Here is a 27,734-nt window from a genome sequence, read left to right as displayed (position 1 = left end):
AGAGTCAGCCACGACTGAAGCGACTTAGCAGCAGCAGCAGCAAGGACCACTTGACTTCGCACTCCAGGATGTCTGGCTCTAGGTGAGTGATCACGTCATCGTGGTTATCTGGGTCATTAAGATCTCTTTTGTATAGTTCTGTGTATTCTTCCCACCTCTTCTCAGTATCTTGTGCTTCTTTCAGGTCCATGCTGTTTCTGTCCTTTATTGTGCCCATCTTTGCATGAAATGTTCCCTTGGTGAGGATCAAAGTCTAGTTGAAGTTGACTTGTCTGGCATCTTGGACCCATTTGAGTCTAATCAGTTTCTGTTGTGTCCTCAGGCTATGTCCTTCTTTCAAAGAGTGTGCCTTACCTCCCTCCCTCCTGTTTCAGCTTGACTGGGGAAGGATCTGCATCTAACCCCTCTCAGCTGGTGGCAGAATTAATTTTCTTGAGGCTGTAGAATTCATGGCAGCTTGATTCTTATAGCCAGTGCCAGAGAGAGAAAATCTCTGACCTCCAGGCTCTCTTTTAGGTTAGCCCACCCAGGACAATAGTGCCTTTGATTAACTCAAAATCAACTAATTAGGGATTGTGGTCCTTAACTACATCTGCAAAATCCATTCACTTTTTCATTATGATATAACATAATCATGTGAATGATAGCGCATCACCTTTTGCCATATTTGCCATATTCTGCTGTTAGAATCAAGTCAGGACATGCACAGTCAGGAGGAAGGGATCATAAGGCCACCCTGAGTGTGTTTACTATAGACACTAAGTGATTTTGGGTTCATTATGAAACATACTGTCCAGTATGTTTCACTGTTGTGGAGAAATACTTATTTTTCCTGTAAAAGTAAAATTTTTCTCTCATTCAGAATTTATTGTTTAACCATCTCACACTCACAATTATTGTTCTGTCATTAAGTCATGTAGAGCTCTCTGGGACCCCATGCCAGGCTTCCCTGTCCTTCACTAGATCACACTCACTCATGAGCTATACTGAAATGCAGATAATAAACAAAAGCTCTTAGAGCATAACAAAAGCAACATTAAGTAGAGTGGGTTCTATAACTATTTCAAGAGCGAGTTCCCTAAAGAAGGTCATTTGAATTAGAGCTTGATATATAAGTAGTGGTTTGTAAAGAAGCTGGGAAAGAACAGGTCAGACAGAAAAGGAGCACTTACTCTGGGACAGGAGAAAGTTAATGAGGATTTGAACACACCCATGTGGTCAGACTGCTGGGAGATTGGGGGCGGGGGTGGAAACTGAAAGATATGCAAAACTGTTAAAGCAGTCTAAATGATTTGTGTTTGTTCCTACCTCTAGTCAAGAGTAAGCTGTAGTCAAATAAGGACACAGCAGCTTTCAGTGGAAGTTCTATCAGTTCAGTTCAGTTGCTCAGTTGTGTCTGACTCTTTGCGACCCCATGAACTGCAGCATGCCAGACTTAGGAAGTTCTATAGACATCTACATAGTAATACATATAATCACACATTTTGTGTGACTGTAACCTCACTGTAAATGGACCATGATCTCAGACTTCCAGCCTCCAGAAATGTGAGAACATACCTTTCTGTTTCTTAAGCTACCCTTGTTATTTTGTTATGGTGCCTGAACTAAGACACTCTTACCATACTGTTTATCACAAATCTAGTATCTAAACATGAGGACCACTCCAGGGGCTGGAGACAAGAAGGGTGCTTGAAGTAATCTCAGATGATTCTGAACCTTTGCAAACTTACTTTCTAAACGAATGAGAGTTGCTAATTGTGTAACTGGGAGTTTTTTGAGTTAAATTCCATGCAGAGTATGGTGTTCATCAAAGGATAAGTAATAAAAATGTCCAACTTGTAGTTTAAATAAATATTTTTAAAACTCAAAAGTAACCTTAGCTATTGTTTAAAACTTGGACCCATAGGGTATTTTTTTTGGAGGAGTATTTTATCTTTGACATTGTTCAGAATTGCTGGTGCATAGTGATAATAAACTACTGAGTAATTTTTGGCTGGTTTTATTATTGTTTTTAAATTTTCTACAGACAGTGCATACTCTTGTTGCCTACATGTGGGGCTGACCCTGTCTAGCAACCTGCTCTTGGTTCCCTACTGACTCCATGATCTCTTAGGTGCTTGTTTCACAGATTAAGAACCCCTGGTCTAGCTTGGGAGACTTGCAATATTTAGAGTTGACATGATTTAAACATGTTCATTGTGAGGCATCAGCCAAATCCAGGTGGGACTGTCTAGTAGACCTTTAAAAATGTGGATCTGGGCTCAGAGATGGAGATAAAGATTTTGGAGTAGTCTATGCATCTGGTACAGAAATCAAAATTAGGAATGTGGGATTAGATGTATTTCTATTTGCTTCACAGGTGCCTTAAATCAAGAAAGATTCTTCTGATCATTATCTTTTCTGTTTTCAATCTAGTAAAATAAATATTTATTAGGTTACACTTATGGGTGGTGCAGTGGTAAAGAATTTGCCTGCCAATGCAGGAGATGCAAGAGACTGGTTCGATCCCTGGGTCAGGAAGATCCCCTAGAGTAGGAAGTGGCAACCCAGTCCAGTATTCTTGCCTGGAAAATTCCATGGACTGAGGAGCCTGGAGGGCTACAATCCATGGGGTCGCAAAGAGTCGGACATGACTGAGCCACTGAGCACACACATACATCTATTAGACACCATGCTATCTATCTATCTATCTATACATGGGTGTGTTGGACACAGTCTCTATTGTGATTGTGGAACTTGAATTCCAGCTTCCCAGTTCTGTCTTATTCATCAGTCAGGCTTTATATTGAGCCATTTTACACAATCTCAATAAGCAAGAAGTTCATTTAATACCAAAGCAGATTCTTTTTTTAAGGTAGCTAACAGGTGGGACTTCTCCTTGATAGGGACAGCACAGTTCTGATGTCTTCATTTTAGGTTCACACAGAATGTCCTTGGAGTGATTAGAGACTGGAAAAAAAATATCACAGTTAAACTTTAACATATTCAAGAATATTCAAGATAGGTTTGAGATGAGAAAAAAAGTTTCAAAAGGGGAGCTTACTGCTTAAGGGCACATGTGAGCAAGGGGAAAGAGGTGATGCCATCTCTGTGGTTCTGAGTGTACCACAGTGCTGAGTGTACCTATGTTTAATAAGTGTTTTCTGGTGTTTGAGAGTCTTAAATTTTTAATAAATCAATAACTGATGCAGATCTCAGACATCTCCTGTTCCTCCATGAGTCACTTAAATCCAGGGACCTGGAATAATGGCCATCAATCACTACACCTGAGTGACTATGCTGAGATCTGCATTCACAGTGAGCTTTAGAGAATACTAGGCCACTACATAGAAGAATATCTTTGGCATTTATGCAGATACCATTGCTATCTGGCCAGCCAGCCTCGGTGTTATATTTGCATTAATCTTTCCTGAAAATAATGGTATAAACTTGAGTTGCTCAAGTGAGACTGGTTCAGAATAAAGTAAACAGTCTTAAATTTGGCATCACCCAATAGTTACTGCTGTCCTGTCACTCCCTTGCTTGAGGCACATACCCCCACTCTTCCTCACATCCCCCTGTCTAGTGTTAGCTGCTCCTGCAGCCACTCCCTTCTATTAATACCATCCTAAGCTTGCCAGTTTTCTGGTGATAACCAAGAAGTTCTGTTTCCTGCCTTCTTTTTCACTTAGAAATACCATTTAAATTTTGATGAAATATCTAAGAACTAGCAATGATGAATGAGAGAGAATTAGGTTAGGTACTGTATGAGGCGGTGGTGGAATGTGTGAAGAGGCAAAGCATGCGTTCAATATTATCATATCCATTAGGCCTAGCACAGTGTCTGATGGAAAGAACTTTGTAATTATTAGTGTTGGTTAAATGCATAGTAGTATTTATTGCTTTTTCATGCCAGAGTTTGAAAAATTCTCTTGTTGGCTTACAATCAGAAGACATAAGATAGAATATAAATGATCAAAGAGTTAGAGGTGTAGGAATCAAGATGGCAGAATAGGAAGACATGGAACTCACCTCCTACCACAAACACATAAAAAATCTATCTGTATGTGGAACAGTTCTCACTGAAAACTAACTGGGGACTAGCAGAAAGCTTGCTTGCTTCCATAGCAGAGTGGGGGAAATCCTTGGTGGTCCAGTGGTGAGGACTCTCTGTTTTCACTGCTGAGGTCTGGGTTCAATCTTTGGTCCGGAAACTAAGACCCACAAGCCACACAATGCAGCCAAAACAAAAATAAACAAAACCAATAAAGCAGGGTGGAAAAGGCAGATTGAAACCATGTGGCTGGCCGACTGGTTTCAATGACCACCCTGGCACATCCTGCGACCTGAACCAAGTGAATGCTCCAGCACCGTTTGCCTTGCGTTACAGCTCCACACTGGAGTGAGGGTTCCCATAACCGAGGAAAAACCCTGGCCATGAGGTGCTGTGGTGGCTCAAATCCTAAGCAGAGTCTGAACAGGGAGGAACAGCCATTGTTGGTAACTGCACGCCAGCCCATCAGAAGCAGACCACGTCTCTGATGGTGGCTAGACTGCCATACTCCATGCCCTACTCTCAGTGAATACCCACACTGGCCCCTCTTACTCCAACACTGCTCCCCTCTGAGGCTGAGGGTGCTGTTGTTGGGAGGAAGCAGAACACACACTTAAAGAGAACAGAGCCAGCTGGGACCAGACCCTGAGGCTTTCAGCTCCAGAAACTTGGGACCTGACCCCGCCCTGATAGGGTAGTGACAGCCACTAAACAGAGGGGCAGAACCACCTTCCACCTGGCTCAGACCCTAGCCCTTCCATCGCCAGCCCCACCTTCTACCAACGTGACAGCTGCCAGCATACCCTGAGGAAAGATGTGACCTCAAAAACAGCTCTCTCACCAAAGCCATTGGGCATAAACAGACTGTATAGAGAAGCTCCTGTATAAGGACCCCCTTCAAGACTAACAGTTAACTGTTTCACCTAATTTCATAGAGTCAGAGAAAGATTAAAAAAAAATGAGAATAGGGAGGGCAGGGGAATGAATGATGGAGTTCAGAGGATTTTTCAGGCAATGAGACTACTCTGTATGATACCAAGATGGTAGATACATGTCATTATAAAAAGATTAAAAAAGGTACATGCTCAAAAAAAATGAGAAAACAGAAGAACTGTTTTTCAATTGGAAGACCAAGAGAAATGCCCTGAAAAAATAAACTAATGAAACAAATAAATGATTTACTAACTAAAGAATTCAAAGCATTAGCAAGAAGAATTCTAATTGAATTGGGGAAAAGAATAAATAAACCCAGCAAGAATTTTAACAAGGATCTAGAAAACGTAAAAAAGAACCAGTGAGAGCTGAATATGAAAACTGAACTGAACCGAAACACACTAGAAGGAATAAACAGGAGACTAGGTGATACAGAAGAACACATAAGTGGTTTGGAAGATAGAATAATGGAAACCAGAATAGCAGAAAGAAACACAAAAAAATGGGAAGAGTTTAAGGGATCTCTGGAAACACATCAGGCATATCAATATCTTTTTTTTTTTCCAGAAAAACATCTACTTGTACTTTATTGACTACGCCAAGCATATCAATATCTGTATGGGACCCAGAAGGAGAAAAGAGAGACAGAATGGGGTCGAAAATTTATTCAATGACATTAGGACTGAAAAGTTCCCAAGGGAAGGAAACAGATATGCAGGTATAGGAAGCACAGAGGGTCGCAAACAAAATGAACACAAACAGAAGCATACAAAGATACATCATAATCAAAACGGCAAAAGTTAAAGACAGAGAATCCTAAAGGCAGCAAGAGAAAAACCAGAGTCACATATAAGGGAATCCCACAAGGCTAAGCAGAAACTTTGCAGACCAAGAGGGTCACCTCATATACCCGTCAGAATGGCCACCATCAAAAAATCTACAAATAAATTCTGAAATGGGTGTAGAGAAAAGGGAACCCTAGTACACTGTTGGTGGGATTGTAAAATGGTGCAGCCAGTATGGAAAACAATTTGGAGCTTCCTCAAAAAACTAACAATAGAACTACCATATGATCGAGCAATTCCACTGCTGGGTATACATCTGAAGACAATGAACACTCAAATCTTTTTGCTTTCATTTTTAAAACTAATTTATTTTTAATTGAAGCATAGTTGATTTACAATTTTTGTTAGTTTCTGATGTACAGCAAAGTGATTCAGTTACATACGTTCTTCATATTCTGCTGAGGGACATTTTAGCTACTTCCAGGTTTTGGTATTATAAATAAAGTTGCTATGAACGTTCACATACATGTTTTTGTGCAGACATAAATTTTCATTTCTCTGGGATAGATGCCTAGGAGTGTGATTGTTGGTGGGGTTGTATGTTTAGCTTTATAAGAAGCTGCCTAACTATGGCTGTCCATTTTACATCTGCACAAGCAATGTACAAGAGATCCAGTTGCTCCACATATCCTCATTAGCATTTGGTCTTGTCGCTATATTTTATTTTATCTCTTCTAGTGGTCATATCTTATTTTGGTCTAAATTTGCATTTCTCTAATGACCAGTGATGGTGAACATCTTTTCTCATGTTGGTTTTTAATCTTTCATCAAAGACTTCTTTCTTCTGAACCATGATAACTGATTGAGACCACATGTTCATTTTTAAGCTTGGTCCTAATCAAAATCCCTCCTCTCTTTACTCTCCATGGGAGGTGGTTATTTTTCATAAAAGTCTTTGCATCCCCCTTTGCTCCAGCACTGCCTGTTGTGAACACTAATAAGGCTATTAATGACAAATTATTTTCTGAATAGAAGCCCTGTGTTTGAAGACATTGCCTTCAGGTGAGAAACATTGACACACTGAAGGCATTAGTTGGTACGTGTTCTGAATACATTATTTCTAGATGTTTTTGATTCTAACTAGATTTCATTTTTTGTTGTTTTGTTCAGTCGCCAAGTCGTGTCCAACTCTTCGAGACCCCATGGACTGCAGCATGCCAGGTTTCCCTGTCGCCCATCATCTCCTGGAGTCTGCCCAAGTTCATGTCCAGAGGTTATCTTATACTGTAGGGCACAGATCGGCCTCAGTAAGAAGCTCCGTGATGTACTACTTGGGAGTTAATCTTTAGAATGAGACCAGTATACATTTAATTCCTGGTTTTGCCATTTCTGCACTTGGTGACTTTGGGCAAGTTATTTAAATTCTCTAAGCATTAGTTTTCTCATACAGAAGATGCAGATAAAAAGGGCAACTACCTCATAGGATTTTTCTGAAGATTATCTGTTTTAGTCATCTATGGTTGTGTTACATGTCATCCCAAAGCTTAGTCCAACAAGAATTATTTATTTCTCATGATTCTGTGGGTTGACTGGTGCTATAGATTGAATGTTTGCGTTCCTTCAAACATTCATGTGTTGCAGCCCCAGTGTTCAGTGTGCCAGTATTAGGCAGTGGGGAATTTGGGAGGTGACTAGGTTATAAGGGTAGAGCCTTCATGAATGAGATTAGCACCCTTAGAAAAGAGACCATGGTGAGCTCTCTTGCCCCTTCCACTGTGTGAGGACACAATGAGAAGAAGGCTGACTATGATCCAGGTTCAGGCTCTTACTAGATACCAAATCTTGATCTTGGGCTTACCAGTCCCCAAAACTGTTGTGTCTCTTTAGACATTATTTCTATGACACATTTTTCTTTTTTAAAAGGTCTAGACCAAGCATTTTGTAAAATTCTCAGGTTCTTGATTTGTTTATTTCTTCATGATGCCACATCATTTGTTTTTCTCTCCCCTGTATTTCCTGTACACATCATTGGGAGGTTTAGGGGCTTGGTTACATTCATTTTAACAGTTTTGACAAGAATATATCATAGTTAATGTTGTGTATTTGATATTGTGTCACCTAAGGAATGGAGAAGGCAATGGCACCCCACTCCAGTACTCTTGCCTAGAAAATCCCATGGATGGAGGAGCCTGGTAGGCTACAGTCCATGGGGTTGCACAGAGTTGGACACGACTGAAGCGACTTAGCAGCAGCAGCAGCAGCAGCACCTAAGGAAACAATAATGTCAGGTTGTTCCAGTGTTAGTGAGAGTTAAGATGGTGAATACCAGATCACATATTTTCATTTTTGTAATCAGTAACTAATCAGTAGTTTTAGATCAGTTAGTTACTACTGTACTGCATAACAAATCATTTCAAAATTTAGTGGCTTAAAACAACGATTATTTAGCTCATGATTCTGGGGATTCAAAATATGAGTTTAGAAAGCAGTTCTTCTGGTTTCAGTTGGACTTCTTCATTTATCTGTGGTCAGCTGTGGATTGGCTAGGTGACCCTGCTCCTGGGTGTGGATGCACTGTTGACAGTGGCACCTTAAGTCTTTTGTAGGGTTCCAACAAAGCAAGTGGAAATATGTGAGGCTATGAACTGACATACTGTCACTTCTCCCACATTCCATAGATCACAAGTTCAGCTGAGATGCATGAAAGTGAAAATGTTATTCGTTCAGTTGTGAGCAACTCTTTGCAACCCCATGGACTGTATATAGTCCACCAGGCTCCTCTGTCCATGGAATTCTCCAGGCAAGAATACTGGAGTGGGTAGCCATTCCCTTCTCCAGGGGATGTTCCCGACTCAGGGATGGAACCTGTGTCTCCAGCATTTCAGGCAGATTCTTTACTGTCTAAGCCATTAGGACTCAGTTGAGATGCATAGGATAGGGGAAATAGACTCCATCTCTTTACAGGAGACCATCAAAGTCACACTGCAAGAGGTTTGGTAACAGGAGAAGAACTGGGACCATTTTTTAACATCCACGGATGATTCCCACCTGAATCAGTTATCACATTGTGACAAAAGAATGATTTCTTAATAATTTCTTCTATATTTTCTCTCTAGCATTCATCTTTAAAAAGTCTTCCTTTATTTTCCTTTTCTCTCACTTTTGAGCATTGTTATAAATTACTTTTAAATCATTATGTAAAAAACATATATTCATAAAAATTCAAGCAATACAGAAACACCTAAAGTAGGAAGTGAAAACCTTCTGTAGTCCTACTTTCTAGAGGAACCCCTTGCTACAATTTTGTACACATTCTTTCATATGTGTATATAAATTTGTATAATATGTATGAGAAACAAAAATGAGATCTTACTTTACATAATACTCAGATTTCAGATATTTTTGAAATATCAAAATAAGCATCTTAAATTAATTAAATTACTAATTCAAAACAACAAAGTGGCAAAACACTTTCCTCAAAACTTTTTTTTCTTCCTACATTCTTTGTTTTTCTTAGAAAAGTGGATTGTAAATCCAGCATTGTAAATCCACCAATCACCACTTCCACATCCAGTTAGCCACTAAGTCCTATTTAAATCCTGTTATGTCCTTGGATTACGTCTTCAACTTGGCCCCCTAGCTACTCCTCCTCAATTTGCTGACTCCTGTCATCCCCAACTTCACCTCCTGCTGCTTGATCTTTCTGCCTCAGTCATGTCAGATTTCTTTCAGTTCCTTGAACTCACCACACTCTTAATGCCTCCTAGACTTTGAACATGTGGTTCCACCTCCTGAAACACCCCCTGCTTACCTTCCCTCCAGCCCAGCCACCCCTGACTACATCTTATTTCATTTTTAGTTTAGATACTGCTTCTTCAGGGAGACCTTCTTTCACTCACAAACTGATTAATGTTTTCCTGTTTTGTGTCCTACAGTACTTGAAATTAATGTTTTCATTCATGGTCAGATTATAAGTGTCAAAGGGTACAGTAACTGTGTCTCCACTGTCCACCACTGTATCCTCAGGGCTGGCATAGCATTTGGCACATCATAGGTGCTGAGTAGGCTTCAGTGGTAAAGAATCCGCCTGCAATGCAGGAGTCGTAGGAAATGCAAGTTCAATCCTTGGGTCCGGAAAATCTCCTGGAGGAGGTCATGGCAACCCACTCCAGTATTCTTGCCTGAAGAGCCCCAAGGACAGAGAAGCCTGGCGGGCTAGTGTCTATAGGGTCACAAGAGGTGGATACGATCAAAGCAACTTAGCATGCACGCAGGTACTGAAAATATGTTTATTTAATGAAAGAAAATAGAATGGTATTCTGAAATATTGGGAAATGATACTGAGTAGGGCCCTATGGAGCTCCTGGGCACAAAAGCCATTTTTCTGTGTCCCCCATTTCTGATTATAGGAAACTGCCTACATTCAGCCTCCATGACCTTTGCTGAGTTCAACTGGCAGATTCAAACAGTTGGTAATTAGAGAAGGGAGAGGATGCAAGATCAGGTAGAAACAAACAGTTAAGAGGAGTAATAGTGCAGCCTTGGGGCAAGGTCATGGTTCCCTATCGAGGGATGCACACAACAATCTTTGAGCTGTTTTGTACAAAACCTCCACCACTTGGGAGGAGTTAATGGCTAACTACAGTATGTTGTCCATAAGCATGGAGACCTCAGATTGGTTGGAACCAGAAGGTTGATGATGCTGACTCCTACTTAACCTCACCACCAATCAATCAGAGGAACGTCTGTGAACTGATCACACTCTTTGAACCACTACTATAAAACTTCTAACTACCCTCTTCAAATGGGGACACAGTTTTGAGGGCATTAGGCCACTGTGGTCCCCTTGCCTGGCAAAGCAATAAAGCTATTCTTTTGTACTTTGTCCAAAACTCTGTCTCTGAGATTTAATTTGATTTTGGGGTGCAGAGGCTGGATTTTGCTTCATAATCAGTGTCACAATCCTATTTCCAACCATTTCCCTCCTCCCTAACCTTTCAGTTCCTGGACCTGTCTAGTGCTCTGACTAGATCCTCTTGGATCCTTGATAAAACAGTCTGCTTTTTATTAGCCAACACCTGCAGTTCTCTTAGGAGTACTATCCTTGGGTGATTAGAATTGCTTTTTTTGAGGTATAACTGACAAATAAAAATCCTACATACTTAGGATACACAACATGGTAATTTTTAATTTTAATTTAAACAACAATTCAGAAATGCATAGAAATTATTCTTTTTTTGTTGTTGTTCACAATTAAACAACATGGTTTTGATAGGGACAGAGTGGGATAACCAAATAGTTAGCTCAGAAACCCCATTAGGGGATTATAGATAGAGAGGGATTTTAGGGGGGCTTGGGGAACCATAGCAAGTTAATAATCACTTAAGAAAGCAAGTTTGTTTAACCACAAAACCAAGCAGGCTTGCTTAGCAACAAATCATGCCGCACAAACATGAGACATGCCCCCAAACAATAAAACAATGGAAGCATGAGACCCACACCCCACCCAGTGAGATCAGTAAGTTAATGACCCCTAGGACATGCTCTCTGCTCACATTAAAAAATAATTTATGGAAAATGACATTTCAAAGTAAAGACCTTCATTGTACTGAGATTTGAAATAATTTTTCCATAGGCCATGACAGTCCTGGCTTAATCATGTAAGAATAAGAAAACTCCCCTGCCCAACCTGGAGGAGGAGCTGATGATGGAAGTATTATATCTACTCAAGAATGAGGAAGAAGACAGTCTTTTCCCCCTTCTCTACTCTTCCTTTGATTATCAAAATGTAACCCACTATGTCCTTTATCGAGCCCAGGACAGAAATGGTATGGACCTAACAGAAGCAGAAGATATTAAGAAGAGGTGGCAAGAATACACAGAACTGTATAAAAAAGATCTTCACGTCCCAGATAATCACAATGGTGTGATCACTCACCTAGAGCCAGACATCCTGGAATGTGAAGTCAAGTGGGCCTTAGAAAGCATCACTACGAACAAAGCTAGTGGAGGTGATGGAATTCCAGTTGAGCTATTTCAAATCCTGAAAGATGATGCTGTGGAAGCGCTGCACTCAATATGCCAGCAAATCTGGAAAACTCAGCAGTGGCCACAGGACTGGAAAAGGTCAGTTTTCATCCCAATCCCAAAGAAAGGCAATGACAAAGAATGCTCAAACTACTGCACAATTGCACTCATCTCACACGCTAGTAAAGTTATGCTCAAAATTCTCCAAGCTAGGCTTCAGCCATACGTGAACCGTGAACTTCCAGATGTTCAAGCTGGTTTTAGAAAAGGCAGAGGAACCAGAGATCAAATTGCCAACATCCACCGGATCATTGAAAAAGCAAGAGAGTTCCAGAAAAACATCTATTTCTGCTTTATTGACTATGCCAAAGCCTTTGACTGTGTGGATCACAATAAACTGTGGAAAATTCTGAAAGAGATGGGAATACCAGACCATCCGACCTGTCTCTTGAGAAACCTGTATGCAGGTCAGGAAGCAACAGTTAGAACTGGAAATGGAACAACAGACTGGTTCCAAATAGGAAAAGGAGTATGTCAAGGCTGTATATTGTCACCCTGCTTATTTAACTTATATGCAGAGTACATCATGAGAAACACTGGGCTGGAATAAACACAAGCTGGAATCAAGATTGCTGGGAGAAATAGCAATAACCTCAGATATGCAGATGACGCCACCCTTATGGCAGAAAGTGAAAAAGAACTAAAGAGCTTCTTGATGAAAGTGAAAGAGGAGAGTGAAAAAGTTGGCTTAAAGCTCAACGTTAAGAAAACTAAGATCATGGCATCTGGTCTCATCACTTCATGGGAAATAGATGGGGAAACAGTGGAAACAGTGTCAGACTTTATTTTTTGGGGCTCCAGAATCACTGCTGATGATGATTGTAGCCATGAAATTAAAAGACGCTTACTCCTTGGAAGGAAAGTTATGACCAACCTAGATAGCATATTGAAAAGCAGAGACATTACTTTGCCAACAAAGGTCTGTCTACTCAAGGCTATGGTTTTTCCAGTGGTCATATATGGATGTGAGAGTTGGACGGTGCAGAAAGCTGAGTGCTGACGAATTGATGCTTTTGAACTGTAGTGTTGGACAAGACTCTTGAGAGTCCCTTGGACTGCAAGAAGCTCCAACCAGTCCATCCTAAAGGAGATCAGTCCTGGGTGTTCATTGGAAGGACTGATGTTGAAGCTGAAACTTCAATACTTTGGCCACCTCATGCGAAGAGTTGACTCACTGGAAAAGATCCTAATGCTGGGAAGGATTGGGGGAAGGAGGAGAAGGGGACGACAGAGGATGAGATGCTGGATGGCATCACCGACTCGATGGACACGGGTTTGGGTAAACTCCAGGAGTTGGTGCTGGACAGGGAGGCCTGGCGTGCTGCGATTCATGGGGTCGCAAAGAGTTGGACACGACTGAGCGACTGAACTGAACTGAACCCACTATGTACTCAGGACAGTGCAATGCTCACCTCCCCACTTGTAAGCCTCATAAGCGTTCTATTCTAATAAATTCCTATTCTAATAAATCACTTCTTATCTATTACTTTGCATCTCACTGAATTCTTTCTGTGCTGAGATGTAAAGGACTGAAGCTCCCTGAAGCCCCTCTGAAATGTCACCTAGTAGTTTCAACTTGATATGCATATATATTGTGCAGTGATTACCACAATCAAGTTAATTAACATCCATCTCCTTACAAAGTTAGCCTTTTTTGTGTGTGTGGTGAGTTAAGATCTACTTTCTTAGAAAAGATCAAGTACATGGTACAGTGTTATTAACTACGGTCACCAAGATGTATGTCATATCTCTGGAATGCAATCATTTTATAAGTGAAAATCTGTATCCTTTGACCAACATCTCCCCACCTCTCCCAGCTCCCAATTTCTGGCAACCACTCTTCTATACTCTGATTCTGTGAGTTCAATTTTTTAGATTCCACATGTGAGACCATCAAGTATTTGCCTTTCTGTGTCTGGCTTATTTCACTTAGTATAACTTCTGGGTATATAGCCAAAGGAAATGAAATCATTATTAGAGCTGCTTTGCTTAAGGAAAGGCAAAAGGAATTGACTGGGAGTTTACATTCTTCCTATACCAACTCACCCAGTCCTCAACTGCTGCAGAAGTATGAAAGCCCCACTCCTTTGAATCCAAGTTGGGATAAACTCTAAACTCTGAGCAGGAATCTACATTCCAGAGGTCTCCTGCAGGATCTGGCTGAAGTCCAGACTTTGCATGGGATCTCACCCTTTTCTATCTTTCTTCCCTCCCTTTCCTGCTTCCCCAGCTCCCTTACTAGTTTCTCCTGGGAGGGTTTTCTTCCTACCTTTCTTTCTTTTCAAGAAATCAAGAAATATTGTTCCCATGAGCCACTTCTAAATTTAATTTTTAATAAAGCTATAATTGGCACATAGCATTGTTTTAGTTTTAGATGTTCAACATAATGATTTTTTTTAATTGAGGCATAATTGACATACAACATTATATTAGTTTCAGGTGTGCAACATGATTTGATGTTTGTATAGATGTGGAATTATCACTACAGTAAGTCTAGTTAACATCCTTCACCTCAGTTTAGTTCAGTCACTCAGTCGTGTCCGACTCTTTGCGACCCCATGGACTGCAGCATGCCAGGCTTCCCTGTCCATCACCAACTCCTGGAGCTTACTCAAACTCATGTTGTTTGAGTTGGTGATGCCATCCAACCATCTCATCCTCTGTCGTCCTCTTCTCCTCCTGCCTTCAATCTTTCCCAGCATCAGGGTCTTTTCCAGTGAGTCAGTTCTTCACATCAGATGGCTGAAGTATTAGAGCTTCAGCTTCAGCATCAGTCCTTCCAATGAATGTTCAGGACTTATTTCCTTTAGGATGGACTGGTTGGATCTCCTTGCAGTCCAAGGGACTCTCAAGAGTCTTCTCCAACACCACAGTTCAAAAGCATCAATTCTTTGGCACTCAGCTTCCTTTAGAGTCCAACTCTCACATCCATACATGACTACTGGAAAAAGCATAGTCTTGACTAGACAGATCTTTGTTGGCAAAGTAATGTCTCTGCTTTTTAATATGCTGTCTAGGTTGGTCATAACTTTTTTTCCAAAGAGCAAGCATCTTTTAATTTCATGGCTGCAGTCACCATCTGCAGTGATTTTGGAGACCCCAAAAATAAAGTCTCTCACTGTTTCCATTGTTTCCCCATCTATTTGCCATAAAGTGATGGGACCAGATGCCATGATCTTCATTTTCTGAATATTGAGTTTTAAGCCAACTTTTTCAATCTCCTCTTTCACTTTCATCAAGAGGCTCTTTAGATGTTCTTCGCTTTCTGCCAAGAGGTGGTATCATCTGCATATCTGAGGTTATAGATATTTCTCTGGGCAGTCTTGATTCCAGCCTGTACTTCATCCAGCCCAGGATTTCTCATGGTGTACTCTGCATGTAAGTTAAATAAGTAGGGTGACAATACACAGCCTTGACGTACTCCTTGCCTGATTTGGAACCAGTCTGTTGTTCCATGTCCAATTCTAACAGTTGCTTCTTGACCTGCATGCAGGTTTCTCAGGAGGCAGGTAAGGTGGTCTGGTATTCCCATCTCTTGAAGAATTTTCCACAATTGTTGTGATCCACACAGTCAAAGGCTTTGGCGTAGTCAGTAAAGCAAAAGTAGGTGTTTTCTGGAACTCTCTTGTTTTTTTGATAATCCAACAGATGTTGGCAATTTATTCACCTCACATAGTTGCAATTTTGTGTGTGTATGATAAAACTTTTTTTTTTCTTTCTATTTTTTGGTTACTATTGGCATGTGAGATCTTAATTCCCCAACCAGGGATTGAAACTGAACCTCCTGCAATGGAAGTGTGGAGTTATTAAGAAATCCTTGGGCTGCTAGAAAAGTCCCTGATGAAAGTTTTAAGACCTACTCTCAGCAACTTGCAAATACTAAAGATGATTAATTAATTGTTAACTCTAGTCACCATGTTGTACTTCATATCCCCAGGACCTATTTGTCTTATAACTGGAAGGGTGTACATTTTGACCACCCTCATCAATTTTCCAGCCCCCTTGCCTCTGGAAACCACCTATCTATTCTCTGTATCTACGAATTTAGTTGTTGTTGTTTTTTTAGATTCCATATACAAGTGAAATTATACAGTCTTTTTTTTCTCATTCTGACAAATCACTTTGCATAATGTCCTCAGGGTCCATCCATGTTGTTGCAAACATTCAATTGTACACATATATATCACATTTTCTTAATTAAAAAAATTTTTTAATTTACTTTGTTGCACCAGGTCTTACTTGAGGCACATGGGATCTTTGTTGTGGCATGCAACATCTTCAGTTGTAGCATGCAGGATCTAGTTCCCTGAGCAGAGATTGAACCCAGGCCTTCAACATTGGAGGCACGGAGTCAGCCCCTGGACCATCAGAGAAGTCCCTATACCAAATTTTTAAAATCCATGCACCTGTTGATGAATGCTTAGGTTGCTTCTATATCTTAGATATCATAAACAATGTTGCAATGAATATGGAGTACAGATATCTTTTCAAGATAAGTGATTTCATTTCCTTCAGATAACTATCCAAAAGTGGAACTGCTGGATCATATGATAGTTTTACTTAAATGTTTTTTTTTCAAAAATGCTTTTTTGAACTTTACAGGAAATCACATGTCTCGTAGAAAAAGGAAATGTAGTACCAGGTCAGGTTGAATGAAAAAAAATATATATAAATTTGTCATGGTTGCTCTATCGACAACTGGGGCAGGCTCTGCCGGGTTTCAGGTGCAGCAGTTGCACTTGTCCGAAGCCCCTTTGCAGATGCAGCCCTGGGCACACTCGGCACAGCCCACGGGGTAGCGGGAGCACCAGCTCTTCTTGCAGGAGGGGCATCTGCAGACCTTGCAGGTGCAGAAGCCAGCACACCTTTCAGGAGCCGTCAGTGGGGCAGGAGCAGTCAGTGGGGCAGGAGCAGTTGGGTTCCATTTGAAAGAAAGGCGAGGTCCGAGGTCCAAAGCAAGTGTAGAAGCACATCCCCTGGTCCAGTGGGAGGCGTACTTTAAAATTTTTGAGGAAACTCCAAACTGTGTTTTTTTTATAGTGGTTGCACCAATTTACATTCCCATCAACAGTGCACAGGGTTCTCTTTTATCCATACTCTCATCAACACTGGGATACATTTTGTTAATAAATCACCTGAACACGAAGGTTTGTCTCAGTCTGCTGCTTCTGACTCATGGCACTTGACCTTCCTTTGACTTCCTCCTTCCTTCCTTCCTTCATCCAGGTCTCTGTTCAGGTACCATCCCCTCTTTGAGGCTTTCCTGAACCCCAATATAAAATAGCATCCCTCTGCTCTTTCCATCCTAATCTTGTTGCCTTCCATCTCAGTAACTTGCTGCATTTCTCTTTCATAGCACTAAGGACTCTCTGAATTACATACTTATCTTTGTGTTTATTGACTATTTGCCTGGTGGCTGCTTCATGAGGGCAGGAACTTTGTCTTTTTTGTTATTGTTGCTCTGGAACACAGCCCCTAGTGGCACTCAATAAAAATCATTTAAATGAATTATTACTCTTTACTAGAGCAGGGAAATGTAATAGTAGAAATTTGGGATCAAAAGAATAAGATAAAAATTCTACTGTTAAAATTTATGTTTTCCTGAAAATTGCATATAATCTTTAGAACTTTGCACATTTCTTGGTTTTTTCTTTTTTCATTTTGCAACTATCTGTCAGAAATAAATATTTTAATTAGTGTTGTATCGTCTCCTTATAGGAACCCCAAGTTCTTCCTGAGACCTTAACACCATTTTGGATGGTACAAATGAAAATAATTTGCAATGAAAAGAAGAACAGAATGATAGCTGTAGTCCTTGTTTTCTGCAAGCTAGCTCTATAATCTTGGCCATCATACTCTTTTTGTGAAATGACTCGGTTGGGCTGGATCAACTGTTCTCAAACTTTTGTGTGCCAGGTAGATGAAAATTTCCTGACCCAACCTAAGAATTTTTAATTCAGGAGGTCTGGGGAGGCCCTCAGCAATCTTCTATAAGCATATTGAAAAATAGAATATTACCTGCCATATGAGTAACAAAGGATGTCACAGTCATCAGTGATTGTAGCCACCAGCTGTGGTGAGCTGGTGAGCCCTGAAGGAACTCAGGAAGGAAACAAAGAACAGATTGCAGCCACTCCCCATGGCGAGCCCATGTACATATGTTGTACATGGCCAACATATGTAAACACTGGCCCCTGGCCCCAGATAGCTGAGGTCCACATCAAAGGAATGATTTCAGTGTCTAGACTCTCGTATATCCCCATGCATAGATAAGCACCAAATTCCTTAACTTGACATATCTGGTTTTCTTTAATTAACAATAATCTTTTGATGTTCAGACTTCTGCTCTTTGTTGCAAAACTCCTATATATCCTGGCTTCCCCTCACCTCTTCGGAACAATTCTCTCAGGGTTATTTGAGATGCTGCCTCCTGGGCTCAAAGTCCTAAAAATTCCTGTCAAGCATACCATAAGTTTCAACTTTAAGGTTGTGCATACTTTTTTAGTGTAAAATACCAAAACCAGGTGACTTAGAAAGTGTCTGTAAAACACACTTTTAGAAAAAAATGGGCAAAATGTTCATTTATTATGTCCATCATTCCACAAACATTTATTGAGCATCTACTATGTGCTCTGCTGTGTGTTCTAGAGCCTGTGGATATAGCCATGAACAAAATAAACCCATCTATAGTCATCTGGAGCTTCATTCAAAAGTCTGTGCATGAGTGTGTGTGTGTGTGTGTGTGTGTAGACCCTAACTTTGCTCACTCCCTCCTTGGTCCCTGCTCCCAGTGGCCATGAGGGCTTGCTGGGTGGGGACAGCCCCCAAAGCGGGGGAGCAAGTCTGAGAATCTAAATAACCTGGGCCAATTTGGAGGAGGAGACAGCCAGATGGTGTCCAAAGAGGAACAAGTAGTAAAAAAGCTCAACATGGAAAATGCCCGGGAGGAGAACGAAGGAGGGGACCAGGCCTCTGTGCAGAGTAGAGAGGAATCATGTTATTTGGGAGGGGGGTCAGGCCAGAAGCCTGAGGCAATTCAAGCTGGGGCAGGACTAGGTGACTTGTCCCTAGTTTTGACAGGCCATATCCAGCAGGCATAGTGATCACACTAAAGTGGGAGAGGATGTGGACAAGTACATAGGGCAGATGAAGGAAATGAGCAGAAAGATTAGGAAGCAGCAATGGTACAGTTTTCAACTTCTGGGCCTGACAGTCATCATGACTTCTGCCTTATACCTCAGAATACTAACTTTCCCCCTGAGGTTATAATGAGGCTTCTGCTCTACAAGTTTGGAGCTCTGTGATCAACCAGACACCTGACCTGCTCTTGAGAAACCTGTATGCAGGTCAGGAAGCAACAGGTAGAACTGGACATGGAACAACAGACTGGTTCCAAATAGGAAAAGGTGTACATCAAGGCTGTATATTGTCACCCTGCTTATTTAACTTGTATGCAGAGTACATCATGAGAAACGCTGGGCTGGATGAAGCACAAGCTGGAATCAAGATTGCTGGGAGAAATAGCAATAACCTCAGATATGCAGATGACACCACCCTTATGGCAGAAAGTGAAGAAGAACTAAAGAGCCTCTTGATGAAAGTAATAGAGGAGAGTGAAAAAGTTGGCTTAAAGCTCAACATTTAGAAAACAAAGATCATGGCATCTGGTCCCATCACTTCATGGCAAATAGATGGGGAAACAGTGACAGACTTTATTTTGGCAGGAGGAGAAGGGGACGACAGAGGATGAGATGGTTGGATGGCATCACCGACTCAATGGACACGAGTTTAAGTAAACTCCAGGAGTTGGTGATGGACAGGGAGGCCTGGCGTGCTGCGGTCCATGGGGTCGTGAAGAGTCTGACACAACTGAGAGACTGAACTGAACTGATCAACTTTTCTGTAAACCTTTTGGTGTTTCTACTTACTAGTTTCTAACTGATTATTGTTTTTCTCAGTGTTAAACTTTCTGTCCATCAGCTACAGGAAAAAATATTCTTTTCATAGTATGAAATTAGTGTTAAGTTCAGTTCAGTCACTCAGTCGTGTCCAACTCTTCGCGACCCCATGGACCATAGCACGCCAGGCCTCCCTGTCCATCACCAACTCCTGGAGTTTACTCAAACTCATGTCCATTGAGTCGGTGATGCCATCCAATCATCTCATCCCGCCATCCCCTTCTCCTCCAGCCTTCAATCTTTCTCAGCATCAGGGCCTTTTCAAATGAGTCAGTTCTTCACATCAGGTGGCCGAAGTATTGGAGTTTCAGCTTCAACATCAGTCCTTCCAATGAACACTCAGGACTGATCTCCTTTAGAATGGACTGGTTGGATCTCCTTGCAGAACAAGGACTCTCAAGAGTCTTCTCAAACACTACAGTTCAAAAGCATCAATTCTTTGGCACTCAGCTTTGTTTATAGTCCAACTCTCACATCCATACATGACTATTGGAAAAACCATAGCCTTGACTAGACAGACCTTTGTTGGCAAAGAAATGTCTCTGCTTTTTAATATGCTGTCTAGGTTGGTCGTAACTTTCCTTCCAAGGAGTAAGCATCTGTTAATTTCCATGGCTAAAGTCACCATCTGCAGTGATTTTGGAGCCCCCCAAAAAAGTCTGCCACTGTTTCCACTGTTTCCCTATCTATTTGCCATGAAGTGATGGGACCAGATGCCATGATCTTTGTTTTCTGAATGTTGAGCTTTAAGCCAACTTTTTCACTGTCCTCTTTCACTTTCATCAAGAGGCTTTTTAGTTCCTCTTCACTTTCTGCCATAAGGGTGGTGTCATCTGCATATCTGAGGTTATTGATATTTCTCCCGGCAATCTTAATTACAGCTTGTGCTTCTTCCAGCCCAGCGTTTCTCATGATGTACTCTGCATATAAGTTAAATAAGCAGGGCGACAATATACAGCCTTGACGTACTCCTTTTCCTGATTTGGAACCAGTCTGTTGTTTCATGTCCAGTTCTACCTGTTGCTTCCTGACCTGCATACGGATTTCTCAGGAGGCAGGTCAGGTGGTCTGGTGTTCCCACCTCTTTAAGAATTTTCCACAGTTTATTGTGATCCATACAGTCAAAGGCTTTGGCACAGTCAGTAAAGCAGACGTAGATGTTTTTTTGGAACTCTCTTCTCTTGCTTTTTCGATGATCCAGTGGATGTTGGCAATTTGATCTCTGGTTCCTCTGCATTTTCTAAAACCAGCTTGAACATCTGGAAGTTCACGGTTCACGTATTGCTGAAGCCTGGCTTGGAGAATTTTGAGCATTACTTTACTAGCGTGTGAGATGAGTGCAATTGTGTGGTAGTTTGAGCATTCCTTGGCATTGCCTTGAAATTAGTGAAGCAGTTTAATAACCAAAACAAACAAACAAATAAAACCTCTGTGTGTGTTTGTGTGTGCGTGTGCAAGTGGGTAACAAGAGACACAAACAAAAGAACCCCCCAAAAATGCCTAGTGTCAGATGAAGCTAAGTGTTAAAGAGAAAACTGAAGTAAGGTTGAGGCTAGAGTGCTTATGGTGATTGGGCTGTAACCACCAAGACTCACGGAGATGGTGATGTTTGAGCACATGGAGTGAAAGATGAAACTGTCTGGGAGAATAGCATCCCAAAGAGAGAAAAGGCTCTGAGGAGGGGCCTGCCTGGTATGCTGGAGGATGGGCAAGGAGTAGAGTGATGGGAGATGTTGTGGGGGCATCCTGAGAGGCCAGATCACACAGCACCTTGTAGGTCTTCTTATAGTCTTAGGTTTTACTCTGAGCAGAATTGGAGACTAACGGAGGGAAAGAGACATGGCTTATTCTACTCTTTAAAAGATGCATTCCCCAGGACTTCCCTGGTGGTCCAGTAGTTATGACTTCGCCTTCCAATGCAGGAGGTACAGATTTGATCTCTGGTCAGGGAGCTAAGATCTCATGTGCCTCGTGGCCAAAATGGCAAATCATAAAACAGATGCACTATTGTAACAAATTCAATAAAGACTTTAAAAATGATACACACACACACACACACAAATCTTAAAAAAAAATTTTCACTCCTCAAGGATGGAAATAGGCATCTGCTAAGTCCTTTTTATGAATAAGGTAATTTAATCATCACAACAAAAAGCTTGAGCATTCTATTATCTACTAGTTTTCTGTGTTGGCAAAAAAAAAAAAATCCATTTTATTTGGTTCTTGTCTTTCCTGCTTTTCCTGTTTATGCAGCTTACTCATTCTTAACAATTTACAATTTCCTGACCATTTTTTTTTGGCAGGGGTGTGGTAGAATAGAAGGGAGGAAGGCCAGTCCTTCTTGCTTCCTGACATTTCCTTTCTCATGGATGGATATATGTTTACCCAGCACTGTGGCGATGGGAATGTTGTATCATACTGGATTTGTAGACAGAGAAGGTGGACATTCCCTCAGTCAGTATTCATTCCTCTCGGTTCCTACAGGCACTAAGTTTTTTAGAACAGGCTACCACTTGGGAAGGTCTGTGGTGGTTTAGCACTGTTTGAACTCTTAGCAGTGGATCTAATTTGGGGTTAAGTATTCACAGCATGTAGCTCTCATAGTTCTATACCTGGGCTGACACCAGCTTATCAATAACAAAAGTAAAGCCTGGCCTTCAACCACCTTATTTCTTATCTCGATCTTTATTGATCACAAGGTAGAAAAGAGCCCTAATTCTTGGGTCATCTCAAACCCTAGCAGTACTCTTTTGAGCTCTTCTCTTAGTTCTTGGAACAGTTTTAATAAGGTCTTATTCCAAGATAAAAAACTTTGCTGGTTGGTAATTCACAAAAATTACAGTAGGTGGCAGACACACTCTATCAAAATCATTATCTGCGGCAGTTCTACTAAGGAACTAGTCAATTTTTGCAATGTCCCATTGCAAAAGGCTGTATACTGTCACCCTGCTTATTTAACTTATATGCAGAGTACATTATGAGAAACGCTGGGCTGGATGAAACACAAGCTGGAATCAAGATTGCCAGGAGAAATATCAATAACCTCATATATGCAGATGACACCACCCTTATGGCAGAAAGTGAAAAAGAACTAAAAAGCCTCTTGATGAAAGTGAAAGAGGACAGTGAAAAAGTTGGCTTAAAGCTCAACATTTAGAAAACTAAGATCATGGCATCTGGTCCCATCACTTCATGGCAAATAGATGGGGAAACAATGGAAACAGTGACAGGTTTTAATTTTGGGGCTCCAAAATCACTGCAGATGGTGATTGCAGCCATGAAATTAAAAGACGCTTGCTCCTTGGAAGAAAAGTTGTGACCAATCTAGACAGCATATTAAAAAGCAGAGACATTTCTTTGCCAACAAAGGTCTGTCTAGTCAAGGCTATGGTTTTTCCAGTAGTCATGTATGGATGTGAGTGTTGGACTATAAACAAAGCTGAGTGCCAAAGAATGGATGCTCTGAACTGTGGTGTTGGAGAAGACTCTTAAGAGTCCCTTGGACTGCAAGGAGATCCAACCAATCCATCCTAAAGGAAATCAGTCCTGAATATTCATTGGAAGGACTGATGCTGAAGCTGAAACTCCAATACTTTGGCTACCTGATGTGAAGAACTGACTCATTTGAAAAGGCCCTGATGCTGGGAAAGATTGAAGGTGGAAGGAGAAGGGGACGACAAAGGATGGCATGGTTGGATGGCATCACCAACTCAATGGACATGAGTTTGAGTAAACTCCAGGAGTTGGTGATGGACAGGGAGGCCTGGCGTGCTGCAGTCCATGGGGTTGCAAAGAGTTGGACACGACTGAGCAACTGAACTGAACACTTTGTTCAGGCTGTTAGAACAAAGCCATAGACTGGGTGGATTCTGAACAATAGAAATTCATTTCTTGCAGTTCTGGGGGCTGGAAGTTCATGTTGAGGGTGCCAGCACTGCTGAGTTCAGGTGAGGACCCTCTTCTGGGTTGCAGATGCCTGGCTTCTCATTGTATCGTCATATGGTGGAAAGGCAGCAAGAGAGCTCTCTGGTCTCTTCTTATAAGGGCACTAGACTTATTTATTAGAGCTCCACCATCATGACCTAATCAACCCCAAAGGCTTCATATCCAAATAACATCACACAGGGATTTCAACATATGAAATCTGCATTTAAGGATTTAAGGGTATGTCTTAAGAGCAAACTTACCCTGTGCAGCTTCAGAGAGCATATCCGATGCCAGGGGGCAGGTAATTACATCTCTTCACAAGGAAGAGTTTTCTAACATTTAGAGCAAACACAGAATGGAGCAGTTGGTGAAATAGTGAGCACCCGTGCCTGGAGAAAGAGTTTATCTCTTTTGATTGCTTTGTTAAATAACATCATCATCATCAACAACAACAACCTCCTGCTGTTTGCCTAGCATTGATGTTCACGACAGAGGATGAGACGGCTGGGTGGAATCACCGACTCGATGGACATGGGTTTGGATAGACTCCGGGAGCTGGTGATGGACAGGGAGGCCTGGCGTGCTGCGGTTCATGAGGTCGCAAAGAGTTGGACACGACTGAGCGACTGAACTGAACTGAACTGAACTGATGTTCACTCTGGGTTTACATCTGGGCGCTGCTGTTTGGAGCAGCACCACTAGGTGGGGCTGGTGGAAAGATTTGGCACCTAGGCTTCACCAGATATGTAACAGGGGGAACTACTTAACTTCTCTGTGACTCAGATTCCTCATACATAAAGGAGGATAGTTACGGAATATTTCTCATGAAGTTATTGTGAGGGTTTCATAAGCTGATCTTAGTGAACTCTAAAAGTATTTGGAAAGCATGAGCTATTTTTCGATTTGTGATTGTCGCTGTTATGGACTGCAGGTTTGTGTCCCCCCTCGTCGATTCAGGAATCTTGGCAAACGAAGGAGAAGGCAGTGGCACCCCACTCCAGTACTCTTGCCTGGAAAATCCCATGGACGGAGGAGCCTGGTAGACTTCAGTCCATGGGGTCGCTAAGAGTCGGACACGACTGAGCGACTTCACTGTGACTTTCTTTCCCCTATTCATCTGTTGGATCCCTCCCCCTCCATGTGATCGCCAATGTGACGGTATTAGGAGGTGGGACCTTTGGGAAGGTGGTTAAGTCCTGAAGGTGGAACCTTCATGAATGGGAGTGGTAACCTTATTAAAGAGACTCTAGAGAGCACTCCTGCTCTTCTTCCATGTGAGGACACAGAAAGAAGATGGACATCTGTCAACCAGGAAATGGGTTCTCACCAGACACGGAATCAGCTGGTGTACTGATGCTGGCATTCTAGACTCCAGAACTGTGAGAAATGTTTGTTGTTTAAGTCACCTAATCTATGACAATAAAAGTAAAATAAAAATAAATAAAATAAAAAATAGATTTTTTTCATGTTCCAATAAACTTATTTATGGACAATGATACTTGAATTACATAATAGATTTTTTTCATGTTCCAATAAGGTTTTATTTATGGACAATGATACTTAAATTTCATATCATTTTCACATGGCATGCAATACTGGTCTTTGATTGTTTTCCCCTTCAAACTTAAAAATGCAGAAAGGTATATATATATATATGTCAGGTAGCAGGCTGGCTTTGGCCCATGTGCCATAGTTTGCCAACCTCTGCTCCTAAATAATACTTTAAAAATCCAGTCACTTCAAAATTTCAAATCATTACTTCCCAGAGATTTGAAGTGATTATTCATATATTCATCAGTAACTTCTTTTATATCAGCTGGTTTCCACTTTGTCTGAACTAAGACAGTCACTATAGCACTTGTAAAATAAAAAGTGTGTTTTCATATTTCCAAGACAACATTACTTTTTTTGTAATTTAAGGATGAATCCCGCTAGTTTTATCCCAGGGTCATAGAGTTTATTGAATGTCCATAGAAGATGGAGTTAGTTGAAAATATCTTTTATTTTTTGAAATAGTCAAAAGCTATCCAGAGCCAGGTCTTTTAAATAATTTTTTAATGTGTGGTAGGATAATTTTTGGAAGTATTCACTTGCATTGTGCCATGTATTTATTTCTGATCTTCCAATCCAAGTGCATAGCCAGGGCCTTTTAGAAATTCCTTGCTTCAGATATTTATTGTAGGCTATAAATACAAATTTTGATGTCAATACATCTTTTTTGATTTTGATAGAGTATAACCTCCATTGAGTTTAAGTCTTACCCCCTTCAGGGGTAAGAAAGAGAAGAATAAATGAACAGAGAGAGAAAAGGAAAAGATACCAGGAAACTTGGAAAAGGATAAGAGTCACTGGGATTTGTGCTTATTAGAGTCCCAGGCATTGGGACTCCTAGCTTTGCTTCGACTCCACTGCTCAAAGTGTGCACAGAAGAGGTGAGATGCTGAACCAGAAGGGACCACAATCTATTGGTACAAAGGGCTTCTAAAGCAATTGAGGTAGATAACCGAGAAACTCTCTCATGCTTCAGCACTGAAGGAACACAGAATCGTGGCACAGCTTGGGAACTGGGAATCCAAATAGTGGATGGAATGGCATTTCTCCAGCAGCCTGGCAGAATGGGGCCCAAAGTCAGATTTCAGATGATTGAAAGAAAATAAGGCAACACAGTGTTTCTTGTATCCCTGAATTTGTGGACCAATAGTCATACCTGCTACAAATATTTTTTTGCTATATACAAATGTATGTCTCTAAAATAACCATATTTACTTTACCAGCTCTGATGTTTTAATTAAAAAAACTTTTTTTGGCTGTGCCATGTGGGATCTTAGTTTTCTGATGAGGAACTGAACTCATGCTCCCTGCATTAGAAATGCAGAGTCTTAACTACTGGACTGCCATGGAAGTCCCTATTTACCCTAGGGACTTCCTAGAGTAGATTACCTTCCCATTTAGGTCACCACAGAGCATTGAATAGAGTTCCCTGTGCTATACAAAAGGTTCTACTCAGTTACCTATTCTATACATAGTATCAATAGTGTATATATGTCAATTTCAATCTCCCAATTCATCCCACCCCCTCCTTGGTATCCATACATTTGTTCTCTGTCTGTGTCACTATTTCTGCTTTCTAATTCTGTAAATAAGATCATCTATACTAATTTTTCAGATTTCACATATATGCATTAATATACGATATTTGCTTTTCTCTTCCAGACTTCACTCTGTACGACAGTCTCTGGGTCCATCCACATCTTTACAAATGACCCAATTTCATTCCTTTTTTTTAAAAAAAAATTGGTGGCTCATGTTATTGACATTATTATATTTACATAGCATAAACCTTAATATGCTAATAAATTTTATTTTAAAATATTGGTATTATGTACTTTATTGGTTTTTAAAATGAACGTTTATTAAATGTTCAGTTTAAGAAATTTTCCTTTGATTTGAAATGCAGAAGTTAGCCAAAATAACATCTCTTCCCACCCCAAAATATATATACATATTTTAAGTTGTAGTATAATTGCTTTACAATGTGTTAGTTTCTGCTGTACAACAACATAAATCAGCTATAAGTATACACACTTCCCCTCCCTCTTGAGCCTATCTCCCACCACACCCCAATCTCACCCTCTCAGTCATCACAGAGCACTGAACTGAGCTCCCTGTGCTATACCACAGCTCCCCACCAGCTATCGACTTTACACATGGTCGTGTATATATGTCAGTGCTACTCTGCTCTCAACTTGTTCCACCCTCTCCTTCCCCTCATTGTGTCCACAAGTTTGTCCTCTACGTCTGCGTCTTTATTCCTGCTCTGCAAATAGGATAATCAGTACCACAGATTTTTCTAGATTCCATATATATGTGTTTACATACGATACCTGTTTTTTTCTTCCTGACTTACTTTCCTCTGTATGACAGACTCTAGGTTCATCCACATCACTACAAATGATTCACCCCTTTTTGTGGCTGAGTAATATCCCAAGAAAAAGAAATGCAAAAAAGCAA

The 27,734-nt window shown here is 40.9% G+C and overlaps 1 protein-coding gene and 1 pseudogene across 2 annotated transcripts in view; both read right to left on the bottom strand.

Moving 5' to 3' along the window:
• Positions 1-1,274: 1,274 nt before the first annotated feature.
• The window catches only part of LOC145513832 (uncharacterized), a 139,097-nt gene continuing 112,637 nt past the window's right edge, over positions 1,275-27,734 (bottom strand). The window contains exon 4 of the mRNA XM_081510785.1: positions 1,275-2,949. Within this exon, the coding sequence (XP_081366911.1) occupies positions 2,943-2,949 (7 nt within the window). The 3' untranslated portion in view covers positions 1,275-2,942. The remainder of the gene's footprint in view (positions 2,950-27,734) is intronic.
• Positions 15,549-16,763, bottom strand: LOC145512718 (metallothionein-1 pseudogene; annotated as a pseudogene). The gene has a single exon (XR_014058695.1). The product of XR_014058695.1 is annotated as a metallothionein-1 pseudogene (transcript).

This window comes from Giraffa tippelskirchi, chromosome 7, assembly GCF_054371585.1.
Source record: "Giraffa tippelskirchi isolate mGirTip1 chromosome 7, T2T-mGirTip1v1.2.pri, whole genome shotgun sequence".
Classification (NCBI taxonomy): domain Eukaryota; kingdom Metazoa; phylum Chordata; class Mammalia; order Artiodactyla; family Giraffidae; genus Giraffa; species Giraffa tippelskirchi.
The sequence above is the reverse complement of the archived record's forward strand: the minus strand, read 5'-3'. Positions and strand labels throughout refer to the sequence as shown.